We start from the raw sequence: 15,951 nt of genomic DNA on the forward strand, positions 1-15,951 counted from the left end.
AAAGTTTGCAAAGAAAGAGTGAAGAATGTTTCAGCCCTACCTGCTGCCTGAGTAGGTGCGATGTCCTGGCCTGCATTAGTTGGAAGAATCTCTACTGGTGCAGGAGGAGAAATCCTCTCAACCACTTCTGTTGAACCAAAAAAGAAAACCACAACACAAGCCATTAGTTCTAGTATGTATGTAGTTTATTCTTAATTCATTCTATTTCAACATATTCATTTTAAAAACATTCACAATTTACTTATAGCTTAACACTGAACTGTAATTAACTGTTAAACTAGACTGCCAGACTGGTGTGTCTAAGCAACAGAACACCAAAATCATATAGCAAAGTGGTACCTTGGGTTTGTATAAGAGTCTTCACAGATGGACATGCGACAGACAAAATATAATTCTCATTGTTTGGCAAGGAAAGACAATGCAGTTTACAGCAACTTTGGGTGTATTCATACAAAGCTGAAGTTATAATGAGAGGTCACAGAGGACCAGACCAAATCACACCCACAGATATGCACAGACCTCAGTATGATAGCAATGCTTAGAAATGCAACTCTGAATGCATATCTCTAATCCGATGGTTAAGACCACAGGCACTGGGGAAAACAGTTTGGAGACTGCTCCACAACATGTGTAATCAATAATCAAATGCAATCTCCTTGTAATTGAAATGGTCCCTTCAAAGATGGGAACCAAATCTAAGATGACTCACAGTCAATTGTTGTCTTTAAAACACCTTTAAGAGTGTGAGAAAAGAGAGACACAACAATTGTTAAGACTGAGGCAGTCTGCGATCAGTTTTAATTACACGGGGTCAAGTTGGCAGTGCTCTGCATGCAATAAAATCATGATTAACTCTAAAAAAGTTAGATTTGTTGTTGTCTGTTGCAAATCTGGTGCTGTCTACATTAGAGGTATACAGGTGGATCACAAACAATCTACACATCAGGCACAGACTGGGCCGGAAGTAAACACGGTAAATTTATATACTTTATACATTTATAAATAAACAGATACAACTAGTTAATTTCATTAATGGCCAGCACTGTACCAACAGCAGTGCAGATTTGCAGCTCAAAAATCAGGGAGTGAGTAATGTACTGACAGAATAAAACAGTGTAAGCATAGTTGCATTGCTCTCTGAAGACAGCATGGTAGCTCAGCTCAATCAGGCTGAAGATCAATATGTTTATGACCTAAGGGTGAATGGTTATGTTAAAATTACTCTAGATGTTTGTGGACCTCACAAATGAGTCTAAAACCTATCACAATCCCATTAATGCATGCATTTTGACAGGCATGTGTTTTGTAATAGCACCAATCAAACCAAATAAATGAATGAAAGACACGAATGTTGATATGAAATGTTTACAATGAGTACAAATGTGACTAAAACCCTGAAACACTTTAACCCACTCGGCTCACAGTAAAAAAGAGCACGAGACGCATCGTCTTATCATCTCAGGATTCTCCTTCTCCCTCCCTCTCATAGTCCATTAAGTTTATTTCAAGTCTGTTTCATTTCAATAAATGCCAGGATTACTGTGGAAAAGCAAAATGTGAAGCTCTAAACAGTGAAAAGACTTAGCCAACATTCTGGCACTGCGCTCACAACGTCCCTCCTGTTTAAATAAATCAACACTGGTAGCAGCAACCATCACACACGTCTTGCAAAACAAGAGATGCTCTTCAGTGTTGATAATCTGTCTGCTTTCATAAATTAGACGGTGCTTAATTGCAAACTTTCCCCAATCTATTTGAGAGTGAGTGCAGTCAGTCGGACAGAGAAACGTTGCCTCCAATGTGGCGACCTGCAAAAAAGTGGCTGCCCAGAGGTTGATGGTACAGCACCCTCAACCATTGGGCAACTGCTTTTTGTTGCAAGACGACTTTGTTTCAAGTACTCGTATTTGGCCCCAGACAGCCAAAAAATTCTGTGCAATCACTTGCCAACCATTTTTTCCCCTGGTTGCATGGAGGTTGTCATCCTGCTTCTACTCGTGTGTGACTGACACCTAGAAAAAGAGAGATGGGGGAACCACCAGTGGCAGGAAATACAACACTAGAGTGACTAGATTATCCACACTAGGTAACATATAAGGACAATGGAAAGGATAATATCACCTGATCTTATATTCTGCACAAATGTACTGAAGCTTTTGGTACAAACATCATGAATGACAGAATTTGATTTTTTTTTTTTTTTTTTACTAACAGAAAGGGCTCCTGCACAGGCACATTTATTTTTTGTCATAACCATCACTCATCACCTCAACCTGCTCCTGCAAAAATGTGATCATATGACCTCAACTGTTACCACTTCTTAATGTCCCAGGGAGTACCTTTGGCAAGAAGTTTAACAGGTTTAGAAAGGACAGCCTTGTGACTTTACAGAAGAGAAATTTCAGAAAACAAACAATTATTCTTGGTAAAAAGGCAGTAAACCCAGCAAAATTTACAATCAATATTACATTATAATGATTACTGCAGGCCAATACAAAAAATAAATAACCCACCCCCAACGAGCTTCTGTGGCCTACCCTCCCTGTGGAGGTATTCGATCATCATCATCTGAACAACTCTCATGTCAGCTGTCTTATACGTGGTTGTGGTTGTGTGCAGTGAAGTGCACCGAGACAGTATTCAAACGGTACAGTTTTTGAATAGTAATTAACTCAAACTTGAAATATTCCAAATAACTTACTGGTATTTATGAGATATAAGCAAAAAAAAGAAAAGATTTTAATTATTCACTTTGTATAATGAATATACAGTATACGGACAAAAATACTAGTCCAACTACACATGTGCCATGTACCTCAGCACTTAACCATCCTACTCTGTTCCTATATGGCTTTATGGCTAATTTGCTATGGTTCCTAAATAATTTCCAACAGCTCCGTCTATACTCTTTTACTTTACCCTATGATGCAAAACATATAGTTTCAACATTTTATGAGCATGAATTATAAAGGAAATTTACAGTAATGCTTTATATATATATATATATATATATATATATATATATATATATATAGCCTTATTAAGGGTTTGCTGTAGACTTTGTGACAAGATGCTACTGAAGAGCATGCTGTCAGATGTAGCCCTTGCTTGTAACATGTGGTTTAAAAAACTTCTGATATTGATGGTAAAAATGTACAAGTTGTGCCATCAAAATAGGACTTTACTCACCAATCGGTGACATTTCCGTCGCTACAACAAAACTACAGTACAATAAAACCTGTGTGCAGTTAAGACTAACAAAGTGATCTAATACTGGGTTTAGATGAGGCAATATCAAACTGATGATGCCTATCCATACCATAAATAGACATCAGGGACATAACTGATGGTTTATTTTGTGTAATCTGTGGATACCAGATGACTCGAGCAGATTGTAAGATAATGTGTTGTTAGCACTGATCTTCTGTGCCCTTCTTTTAAATTCTTACTACCTCGGTCTTATCCCTCTGTGCATCCACAGCACAGAGAATATTTTTAAAAAACAACAACAACTCACTTTTAATGTTCTGTTTGTAGGCTTTTTGGAACCCAGTACAATTAGTACCATACATACTGCTTGGGATACCACTTTGTTTCCAGTAATTACCTAGTACCTCTTTTACAGTGATATTGTGTGTTGTGAAAAACAACAAGCTATATTTATATATATAACATATCATTGTCATGTCAATAACAAGTTTTAAAATGACTCAGTAATCACCCTCACTGAAACAGCACTCTTTTCAGACCACTGGATCATATTAAACCCAAGGATTAAAAATCGCTTTGTCTGAGCCCATCATAAGCTCGATGAGCTGAGTCTGAAACTGCTTTGAAGTTTAAAGGGCAAAGCAGGAACCTGGGTAAGGTGCCTCCATCTTGATAGTGGAAACACCCGGAGATAGCTGGGGCTGGATAGGTTCAACTACTGGACTAATGCTACCCACAGGAATTACCAGCTCCTTCAATGAAAAGACACAGACAACACCAAAGACATAAAATCAACATAGCACTGTATACATATACTGCTCAAAAATATTAAAGGAACACTTCAGCGTATATAATCAAGTCAATTAACCTTGGGATATTGATCTGGTGGTTAATCAGTTTCAGCTACTTTGGCATTAATGACTTTAACTACAGGCGCACTAGAGGGGCAACAACGAAACCAACCACAAAACAGGAATGGTTTTACAACTGGAGGCCACTGACATTCATCTATTCTGACTGTTTTTTCATTTGCCTAGGGTCAGTGTCACTACCAGTAGCACAAATAGTCCGACTCCTCCAGGATGGAACATCAATACAATGCTGGACGGTTTGCAGTGTTTCCTAGCACAGTCTCAAGAGCACAGAGGAGGCCCCAGGAGACAGGCAGTTATTCTAGGAGAGCTGGACAGGGCCATAGAAGGTCCTTAACCCATCAGCAGGACCGGTATTTGCTCTTTTGTGCAAGGAGGAACAGAGCTCTACAAAATGATTTGTGTGAATGTCTCTGACAAAACAATCAGAACAATCAGACTTATGAGGATGGACTGAGGGTCTGACATCCTCTAGTGTGTCCTGTTTTCACTCCCCGACACCATGGGGTGAGACTAAAGGGTTGGCATTTGCCATAGAATACCAGAAAGTACAGTTCTAATACCAGTGAACTCTAATATCAGTGAACCAGTGAAAGGGTTACATCCAGATTAACCCTGAGCGTATGTGACAGGAGAAGCCATAGAGAATGTTATGCTGCCTGTAACATCATTCAGAATCACTGGTTTGGCTGTGGGTTAGTGATGTCCATGGAGTCATATCCATGAAGGAACGCACAGGCCCCTACATGCTAGGCAACAGCACCCTGACTGCCATTAGGTAATGGGATAAAAATCCCTCCTGGTGCACGACAATGCCCGGCCTCATGTGGCAAGAGCAGAAATTGATACCATAGACTGGCCTTGAGTTCCAGTCTTGCCTGACCTAAATCCAATAGAACACCTCTGGGAGATGATCTTTCTGTCAGGCCGATAGCATCAGCCTGTGCCTTAGACTGTTCAGTAGCTCAGTGATATCCTGATATCCTGAAATCACCTGTTATCTCATTAGGAGCATCGAGTACCACTTCAAATTGTTCAAATGAAATGTTGGCAAAACGGATTAGCCTGCCACATCCTTCTTTCACGTTGATTATGGAGGGTGTCTTTGAATTAAGTTCTCTGTCATTTTCATTTGCATCAAACAATGTGGCATCCTTTCATTCCTAACACATTACCCAGTCCATATCTGTATTGATATCCGGCAAGACTTTTCCCCCACTGAGCTCTGATGTGTTTTCAAAGTGTTCCTTTATTTTTTTGGAGCAGTGCATCTTTAGCCAAGACTCATCATTTAAGCCTCCTACTACTTACGTCATGCAATGCAGGTACTGTGCTGAGAAGCAGATTAGCATTTAGCTTGCATGGCAACTGGCTGCAATTTAATCACAGAGCAAGAATAAACAGCTTGGCAAAAGGGAGCTAGAAAAGCGTGGAGTATCCAGATCTGGGGCCATGTCAAAGATTTCAGTCTGGTTCTTAAAGTCACATCAAAGATGTAGAAATTGACTTGCTGTTCAACTGACCAGCCAAAGTCATGCAGCAATGTTGCTGATTTCATGCAAATGTGGCTTTGAAACTCTTTTGAAGGTAAGTGTATTTGCTAAGCGTATGCAGGCAAACTGCTTTTGCATTTTCACTCTAAAGAGTGAAAAGGTACCAAACCTACCTGCTCTGGTGAACTGGTTGCTACTGACCAAAAAAAAAAATACAAACAAAAACTTTGAGTGAAGGTTTGTGATAATGTAGCGTAGCTCAAACTTTTTTTTTTAAATGTCATCTGACATTTTAAAAAAAAGTTTAAAAAAAAAACTGATTAGCTTGAGTGTCTTAAATCTTTAAGACACTCAAGCTAATCAGTCAAAAACTGTTTTGACATCATAAACACTGAATACCTTCAGACTTTGCTTACTGCTTATTAGCTGTTGAAATGTAAATTCTTACCAATACTGCAAGAAAAGTAACAATTGCTTCCCCAATCACAGCATTTTGGTAACACTTTATATGAACAACACACGTATTCAGCATTAGTACGGTATTAGTTAATACTTTATTCATTAATTATAAAGCTATATGCACCTTATTTATTCTCCTTGTCATCCATCATCATCTGTCGGTCAGAAATTCACAAGAATTGTTACTTTTCTTGCAGTATTGGTAAGAATTTACAGCATTTCAACACCTAATAGGTCTTCATACAAATTATGTTCAAGGTCACATAATCACAAGAATTCCCCTTATCCAGAACAAGATTCTTCTTATTACCCTTCAAAAATAAGGCAATTGTTTTATGTGAAAAGCCTCAATTTCATCAACATCCAACCTTTGTTTAAGTAAATGCTTAGCGACATATATACAGGTCCATGTTTGATGTTGTGAAAAGATCATAAACAGCACACACCACATTTCCAGGTCTCAAGATGACAAAAGTAAAGATTTAGAAAAAAAGCAAAATATCTCCTTCTTCCACCCAGCACAGCTTTTGCTGCTTCAAAGTACCAATATGTATGGCTGCCAGGTGCCTCATTACTTTCTGGTGGTATCCAAACACTAATCTGCACAGGTTTAGGGTGGTGGAATTTTGTCCGATTGTTTTTTGCGCCCTGTCCTCTGTGCCTGGAAAACTCTGTACTCTGCTCCAGCAAAGCTAAACAGTAATTTGGTTTCTGTCTGGCTTTGGCTAAGATGTTGCAAAGTTTCTCCTTCCCTTGGTGGCTGCCAAGCATGTCCTGAATAATAACAGGAGAGGATGAGGCTCTTCTCTCAGGCAGGTTTATCTCCCCTTTGCTCTCTTTTTGATGGCTTGCGGGCTGGGCTTTTAACAGGGAATGAGCGCTCAGTCAAAGCACTTTAATCCATGTCCTCTACAAACAAATGTCACAAGAGGGATGTGTTTCTCAAAATCTGGCTTCCTAATCACATGCAAGAAGATCATAAATCAGAGTTTTTAATGTTACTTTAGAGTTTTAATTTGCAAACGTGAGATTCCCGTTTATCCCACCGTCTCGGCATTTTTCACCACGACACTGATAAATTAATACCACACTTCAAACAGGAGCAAGTGGGTGTAATTTGTTACACAGCTTGATCTTTTTCACATTTTCGGCATTCAATAAAGTGCAAAAAACATTTTCTCTCTGCTGCACTGCATAAATGCAATCCATCAGATATATTTGTTGCTTTGACAGCACATTGAGTTCAGACACTTTAAAGTGTGCCAAATAAAATACAGCTGTGGAGTATTCACATCTTAATATCTCAAGTATCTAACTGCTGCACCGCAAATTCTGCAACAGAGGGCAAGTTGATGTCTTTCTGAGAAAGACGGTGGGTTTTTTCGCCCCAGATAGAGACTATAAACACTGCATAATATTCTGTACAAACAAGTCGCACTAGGTCCATATAATGATTTATTCAAAAGTAGCAAATCAAATGTCATAAGCCACCACTTCTGTTCAACAATGGTTGTTCATAGAAGAAACCAAAGAGTCACTCCACAAACACACGGCACCTCATAGGAGAGCCACCTCAAAAGGAAAAGGCTGAATCTGCACTCAGAGGACAAAGGGCCGATTTTGGACCGAGAAGACAAAAGGTTGGAAAAATAAGTAAATGAGGCCATCTGCATCTACTGAGAACAGCCATTGTTGAACACAGACGGTGACCAGAGGTGGGACACTTCATTACCGTACTTAGAATTTTAAGCTGTCTGTAGTTTACTCCAATATTTATTTTTCTGATGACTTTTTTTCTCCGTACATTTTTACACAAATATCAATGTCACTGAGAACATGCAAACTGCACGCAGAAAGACAAACATCAGCAAACACACAAACTGTTTGTGTGCAGTTTGTCTCACAGTGTGTCTGACGGTCCAACTGCTGCATTTCACAGGAAGAGAAACGAGTGAGCAACTTTATTTAGAGATGGAGAAAGTTTAAGACAGACAGGACAGCAGAGGAGAGGAAAAAGTTGTATTTAAAGGTAAGCGCTCAGATATTGGATGTGTTTTGATAAATTAAAATAAAATAAAATAGTTTTATACTGTGTAGCATCCTGCAAGCAACAGTTTAGTGCACAAATTTGAATTTAACCTAGTGATAATTAAATTCATTTACTGAATTCCACCTATATATCAATTATATATGATCTAGTATAAAGACAGCATAAATAGAATACTGTTAGTTAGGGATGGGTACCGGTGTCCGGTGCCATGATGGCACCGGTTCTGACATAAACGGTAGTAACCAGACCGAAAAGCAGCGCACATTTCGGTGCTTTATTTCGGTGCTTTTTTTTTTCCTGAGCTGTGATACACTTTAGATTCTAGCCAATCATTTTACGTTTCCCAGGATAGTAGGCGGGGCCAGGTACGTACGTTCTGTTAGAGCAGAGCTACAGATTAAAAATGTCCAAGGCGAAGCGGTCAAAAGTCTGGCTGTACTTCACAGCAAAATATGCAAACTCAGCAGCCTGCAACAAGTGCTTTAAGCTGATACTGTGATACTGTCAAAGGAGGTAACACCTCAAATCCGATTAAACAGCTGGCGACGCATAGCATTTTTTTAAAAGCCGAGAAATGCGCCGTATTTGATAGCTTGCTGCGAGACCTCACACTGTGCACGTCGGGTCCAGTTATCGGACCCGGAGCAACATCCCCCAAAAACCCGAAGAATAGAGTCCTGGCCCCTAGCCCTGCCAGTGTAGCAGAAATGATGACAGATGATGATGGCAGCAGCAGCCGTTCTTCTCTGCGTGAGTAGCTTCATGTTGTTCGTGTATAATTTACGTTGAGTAGAGTAAACATGATCATAGCTACATGCGGCTGTCCTCTTGTTTGATGGCAGATACTCCCTTCACCCTGGACAAAAAGGCTAAAATGACCAAAGAAAAAGTGGGAAACAGTTAAACATGAGAGGTTTTTGGACAAAGTTTGTGTTTTTTCCATTGTTTAAGCACTGCTTCCAGCCAAGAGTGATGCCATATATGCCCCATAGCTGCAGAAAAGGCTAACATTGTTATATTTTTACAAAAAAAAAAAAAAGACAGCTGAACATGAGAGGTTTTTGGACAGTTTGTGTTCTCCATTCTTTAAGCACCGGTTTGAGCACCGTTTAAGCACCGGCACCGTTTCAAAAGTACCGATTTGGCACCGGTATCGGATAAAACCTAAACGATACCCATCCCTACTGTTAGTGATACAAATCAGTCAAGATACCTCAATTATTGTGGTCCCAGACACATAAAATAAATAGACTAAATCAACTAAACATGCACTGGTAATTAGCTATTAATATTGCAAGACTCACCTGGTATAATCTCTTCCGGTGTTCCAAACGCCTCCACAGGTCTCTCTGGTGTTGGTAGGGGTTGTGGTGGGTCAATGGGCTCCTGATAAATTGGCTTATTGACAGGAGGATTTGGCAGAACAGTGTAGCCCATTCCACCAGGACAGATTTCTTTGAACTTAGCTGCATGACAACACATGACATGAGTAGTTAACTCTATATCTGTATTCTTAGAATGAATACAAAAGCACCAGAATAAAAACTCAAATAAAATCCACCATTTACCAAGTAGAGGGTACTTTGAACACATCTCTGGTGAAGAGAAAAAAGCATTTTATGCTCTACCTTCACACAACTTTCCATTTTTGCTCCTTCAAATCTATATTAAGTAAATGTCCTAGTCTTATCAAGATAACTTCCACCCTTCTCTTGTATAACAATATAAAAAGAGAAATGGAATGAGATATTACAAAAAGAGGAAAAAGTGATATTTAACTAACTAAGAATAACTAAATACTATTAAGCAGTCAGTTCCCACGATGAGATAACAGAGAACCCACCGTAAAAACTGTGGACTTTTCTTTTTCACTGAATAAAACACCTTAAAATTAGTAGAAAAAACAATTTAGAAATAGAAATGCATGACAGATTTTGATTGGAGTTACACACTCAGTAATGTTTCAGAAATGAGGAAAATCCCAGGCTGGGACATGTCCATATCCAGCCGATGTATTTTAGAATCCTAACTATTTTTTAAAACAACAGTCCATCTAATATGAGTTGTATGTGTTGAAAAGAAAGGTTGAGCCTGTTTTGCGGCATCACAGGCTTCAGATTCAAGTCAGATTTGAATCCCAGCTTAAGATGTGCAGAAATTTCAGTTCCAACTTCGATTAAGTTTGATCACATGTGTGATCCTTGTACAAGGAAAGACGTTTTTACATAAACATCTTCACAGTTCATTTTTCAATCTAATGTTTCTCTTCATCTTAATTAGTAAAACACATGTGTAGCGCCTGCATAATGATATTATTTCTTAGTGTTGGTATCAGAATCCATTTGTACAACACTGCAGAGTGACGTATCACATGAATGAATAACCCTGACTCTTCTAACAGCGGACCTTGCAGCATGCAATTAAAACCGCCAGCAACGTGGCAAGACGTGTAACACGTGAAAGACACAGAGCAGCAATTTCTAGTTATTTTGTGAGCTTTGTATGACAAAATATCTGTTTTTTTCTGTAACTCGTGTTTGTTGCTTAGTTGAATATTCAAGATATAACCAGGAAAACACGCAGGACCATCACAAGGACGTCATTCTACCTGTGTAGCCTTGTTTAAATAAAGGATGTATTTGGAATGTTTCCGCATTTTGTTTGTTTCTTTTTTTGGTAAATTTACATAAAGTAAAGGTGGTCGAATGAATGAAGACAGACTTGTTTGTTACGCATGCTTTTAGACAATAGCGTGACGCTTTTCATAATTCTCAGTACAGATACATAATAGATAATCTTGAGTCATCGTCACAAAACATGAGAATTGAAAGCAACCTGAGACAGCTGTCGGATTAGTGCTATATAAACAAACTGAAATGAAAAATGAGATGTGGGTGCCTTCAACAACATAAGGGAATGCAACTACCTAGAAATACCAACCATCACTTTGTAATTAAATTCCACGAACATACTGAGATGTGTCGAAACAAAGACAAACAGGCAGGTGACATAAAACAAATTACTGCAAAAGGTTTTTCTATTCTAATCTAAAAGCAGCTATTCAGCCAAGCTGTGAAACCCATGCAGACAGAGAGTGGCAGGATAACAGACTGGGACATAAGTTCAAGCTCATCCCAAAGGACGGAGCTTTAGAGTTTGCTGATTTGCAAGGCGTAAAAGTAAATTATAAGACGGCTGAATAGTGTTTTTCATCGTGTTTCCTCCATAGAAGTCACAACAGAAGGTTTGGGGCCTTATTGGGACAGGACAACTATCTGACATTTCTCGGGACCTTACCTGTTCCTGGAGGGGGGCATTTGTCACAACGAGGGCCCCAGGCTTTGCCCACACTGCAGCAGCAAAGCTGTTTGCTCAGCTGGGCAGACACTGGGTGCAAACATTGCCTCCCCGAGCTGACCAAACGGAAGCAAGCCCCCTTCTCCTCTTGGATGGGTGTTTTGGCTGAAGAGGAGCACAGAAGGAGGGCAAAGAGGAGGGAGGAGGCGCGGGAAGTGGCACACCAAAGTGCAGGAGACCCAAACATGGAGGAAAGAGAGGATAAAGAGTAAAGAAGTCCCCTTCACCAGAGCAACCTCCCCCCCCCCCCGTCACAAACGCAGTCTAAATATATGTCTAAAACAAAACCAGAGTACATTAAAGAGAGTACATGTTTTACAACAAGAGGCTCGGCAACCACATTTTGGTACTGGTACAAATAGCTATACACACATTAAACACCAGAAAGCAAAGACCACATGATGAAGGAAAAACTTGGGGGAAAAAAATGAACATTTTCATGCCAGTGCTTCATGCACTACCAAAGTGCTGGCTGAGATGAAGGCATGCAGAGAGTTTGGCTTGGTTTAAATGTTCTACGGCAAAAATTAAACTCCACAAATAAATGCTGGAAACAGTTCTGACTGGAAAAGAGACAAACTAACGACCCCCACGGGGAACCCAGGCTGATTTCCTTTTTGCCAGAAACATTACCTGAAGTAAATCATTTCACTTAAGGGTTAAATACTTGACCTATTTTCCCAACAAATACCTTGATTAAAAACATCAGGAATGACTGAAGTAAAAGTCAGAATCAGGTTTGCACAGTTCATTCTCAAAGCTAGAAAAAGGTTTGTTTGATTTTAATATTTTTAATGCTACTTTTGATGCCATTTGAAAATTTGCACAAACCTTTAAATGACATGTATCATAGTAACATTTAACAAATAGTTTGAAGAATATGTGAGGTTGAGACTACTCGTGCCTGTGTGTGGAAATATCAAGCTGAAGTCATTTAGAAAGATGAATTCTAAGGTTTTATCTATCAGGACATAATAAACCTAATCTTCTCCTGAGCAGCTCTTAATACAGGTGAATACAAACTACATATTACACCATGTTCTTCATCAAAACTAAGCCAAAATGCTTCAAGCACAAGTGCACTATTACAACTTCAAGATGCGTCCAGGTGCTGCTAATCAAATGCACTCGACTGGCCATCAGCAAATCAGAGCACCTCTACAGAGAACACGTACGCTCCGTTTACCATGATGAGGTTAAAAAAACAACAAAGCCCTTCAGACAGGAACTGTGTCTAGGCGAAGTGTTCAGGAAAATTTCAACATTTAAAGTTCCCCGGAGCAAAATAAAATCAATTCGAATGAAATGGAAGAAGTCTGAAACCACTAAGATTCTTGCTACAGTAGGCCATCTGACCGAAATGACTTAATAGGCAAGGAGGGCCTTGGCCAGGACGGTAACTAGGAAATCAACAGCCACTGTGGGCTTTGTCTACAGAAATATTACGACCTGCCAGAATGAAAACTAACCCTGCTGCACTGCGCCGGTCTTGCCTTTATGGCAGAGTGAGCAAACGGAGCCCCTCCTCAGCAAAACGCAGATGTCACCCAAAATGCTCAAAGGGCTGTGAGAGCGTGAGAAAAATCTTTCTGTGGTTTGAGGAGACAGAAATTGGGCTATTTTGTCTAAATGGTCTGAACAGTGTTTGCCAAGAAATAGCGTGCTTGGTTCAGCATCTATTCATCATGAATATATTAGTGTGTATTCAGGATTTAGATAACAGAAGTCACAAAGCCCCGGACAACTGAGAATCTCACAGTTTAGGATACCGTATGCTTCAAACATATTGCCCACCTGTCCCCCTTACACTAAAGCAATGTAAGAATAAGTGTGAAGAAAAAGATACAGCATGAAAAACATGTAAATCATTGGGGTACTCTTTCAGTGGAGTGTAGGTTTGAGGAGCCCTCTGCTGTGCCTTTAACTCAATGAGTAGCAGTAACGAATGGACACGTGACTTTCATTAGCCACAGGAGGAAAAAAGGCACAGTCCCATGCACCAACCTATCTATCCTGGGGCTGTCAAAAAATTGATTGATTGTCAGATATTAACCGATACTGAAAGTTAATATCGATGCATCAGTATCATCATCAGTGTCATCTTTGCCTCCTCCAGTTCACACACAACTTCAGGTCCTCCCCTCACTACCAGCCTAAGTAGCTCACATTCACAATGCTAAACAACACTGTAGGAGGAATTTCAAGAGAGGTCTGTAAAGCTCCCATTTCACAATACTTAAATACTACAGTAGTAGTTACCATAAATATTAACCCGGCCCCATTTAACGATTAGCAGTTACCCAATAGCCAAATTAGCTGTCTGTTATCATCAACATAGCGGATGTAGTTAAAGATGAATAATTAATGAATCAATAATAAAGCTGAATGGGTTGCAAATGAAATATTTAGTCATGGCAGAGCGCATTACAGACACATGGAGAACTGGGTGGGTTACTGATTGCGTAGCGCGGCGGGGGAAACGTAGCTGAGTTGAGCAGAGAGTCCGGAGTGTGGAGAACTAATCCGAGCACATAAACAGCACATTTTGGAGCAGAGCAGCCAAATCAGATGGGTGTCAGGGCTGAAGAGCAGAGCTGAGGATGTACAAGCTACAGACTGAGGCAGAGCAGTGTGAATAGGTGATGAGAAAGAAAGGCTGCAGGCAGATGTGGACAACATGATAAAGTTGAACTTTTCTACCTCTACAATCGTTTATTAAAATGTCCTTCTTATCTTGTGAAAGCCAGTTGTGAGGTCAGTTGTAAAAAGCAGGCAGTAACTAGTTCAATATTTCATGGTGAGTTATTTTAGCATACCTAATACCGCACAAAACACACTGTTAATTTTTCCGCAATGTGTTTCCTCCACAAGAATCAAATAATTCTGATGTCTTTGTTTATTAGTAAGATCTAAAATACATTGAAATTATCTAAATAATTTATTAAATGAATAGAACTTATAAACTTGATATTAAATACTTATTTTGTTAAATCTAACTATATTTGGAAAAACTGGTGGAAAATACTCAATAATTGAATGTTATCAGTTATCAAGTATTTTCCTAAGTATCTGTATTGAGTTGGATAGTCTAGTTTTGTTTTCATGCTAATTTATATTACACTGCAAAAGAAAGGCAATACATGCTCATGGCATGTTTTAAAATAATAACTTTAATAATTGTGCTCAAGAAATTGCCCAACTGGCTACAATTCCCAGCATTTACCGACCTGTAATGAGATATTTCGGTTTTGGCTGTGTGTAACTCTCAGTACATGCTTTATATAACTTGAATACCATGCTTGCATGAAGATCTGAATGAAAATCTTCATGCAAGCATGGTATTCAAGTTATCTGAAGATCTGAATGTGCAAATCTGCATATCTAAGACCAGCATGCAAATGTAATGCAAGAATCTTTTGCTCAGTCTGACGCAGCTCCATTAGATCTTCTCTGTCTAGAATTATTGAACGAGCAACTGTGATGAAAAACTGATTGGAGGACTTACGTATGCACATGATGAACGTGGGGTCAGGGACATATCCAGGTTTACATGTGCACCTGTAGCTGCCCAGAGTGTTCACACAGTTTCCATTTGGACACACACCCTGTAGCTGGCACTCATCTAGATCTGTGAATTATTGAAGAGTTGACAGTTAATGAAAAGGTTTTTCAAACAATTTCTTCACCTTGCAGAACTAAACCCCCCCAAAAACACAATTAACCACACTTGTTATACCTGAATTCATATACTTCCATTAGTGCATCAAGTACTATTCATTATTACTTTTCTAGTACATGAGTTTAGAATTGCAGTGCCTAAAAAATCTGCTGCTGTTAGTCAGCTGGCATTGATGAAACTATCAGTGCTGTTTGGTGGTCCTGGCTTTTAAGGCGAGAAGGGCACAGTACACATATACACATTGTGAAAACACGTTTGGACAGTATGAATAGCAAGGGTAAGTCTGGAGGTCTGCACAGCTTTGGTAACTATTGGTGGTTCAGTGGTTAGTATTTTCCACCCTCAGCATGCCTTCAGGTTCCAGGTTCAAATCCTGGCTGGGGCCTTGCTGTGTCCCCGCAGGAGTTTCTGCTTGCTACCCAAGCTTCCTCCTACAGCCCATGTCTGTATTGGCCACGGATGGTGAGGTTTGAATGCATGGTTAAAACGTGACCTCTAAAAAAGTGAGTACATTACAACTAAAATGTCAAATGTTGTAGAACTGTGTTCTTTCCTATGCAGCTCACTGTTAAAACTTTCCTTTTTGCTAAAGCATATAGTTAGGGCTGGACCAGGTGACCCTGAATCCTCCCTTAGTTATGCTGCAATAGACGTAGGCTGCCGGGGATTCCCATGATGCATTGAGTTTTTCCTTTCCAGTCACCTTTCTCACTCACTATGTGTTAACAGACCTCTCTGCATTGAATCTGTTATTGTTATTAACCTCTGTCTCTCTTCCACAGCATGTCTTTTATCCTGTCTTCCTTCTCTCACCCCAACCGGTCGCAGCAG

The 15,951-nt window shown here is 39.6% G+C and overlaps 1 protein-coding gene across 6 annotated transcripts in view; it reads right to left on the reverse strand.

The window, feature by feature from the left end:
- ltbp1 (latent transforming growth factor beta binding protein 1) overlaps positions 1–15,951 on the reverse strand; it is a 132,054-nt gene that overhangs the window by 31,541 nt on the left and 84,562 nt on the right. For 3 of the 6 annotated variants that reach the window (XM_012915746.5, XM_012915745.5, XM_023154857.3), the window contains exons 10-15: positions 14,947–15,069; positions 11,382–11,546; positions 9,389–9,550; positions 5,749–5,771; positions 3,860–3,962; positions 41–127 (exon numbers count right to left, since the gene is read on the reverse strand). In XM_012915746.5, the coding sequence (XP_012771200.1) occupies positions 41–127; positions 3,860–3,962; positions 5,749–5,771; positions 9,389–9,550; positions 11,382–11,546; positions 14,947–15,069 (663 nt within the window). The remainder of the gene's footprint in view (positions 1–40; positions 128–3,859; positions 3,963–5,748; positions 5,772–9,388; positions 9,551–11,381; positions 11,547–14,946; positions 15,070–15,951) is intronic. The other 3 variants (XM_023154858.3, XM_012915748.5, XM_012915747.5) reach the window with 3 other exon arrangements.

The sequence above is a fragment of the Maylandia zebra genome, linkage group LG13, assembly GCF_041146795.1.
Source record: "Maylandia zebra isolate NMK-2024a linkage group LG13, Mzebra_GT3a, whole genome shotgun sequence".
Classification (NCBI taxonomy): Eukaryota; Metazoa; Chordata; class Actinopteri; order Cichliformes; family Cichlidae; genus Maylandia; species Maylandia zebra.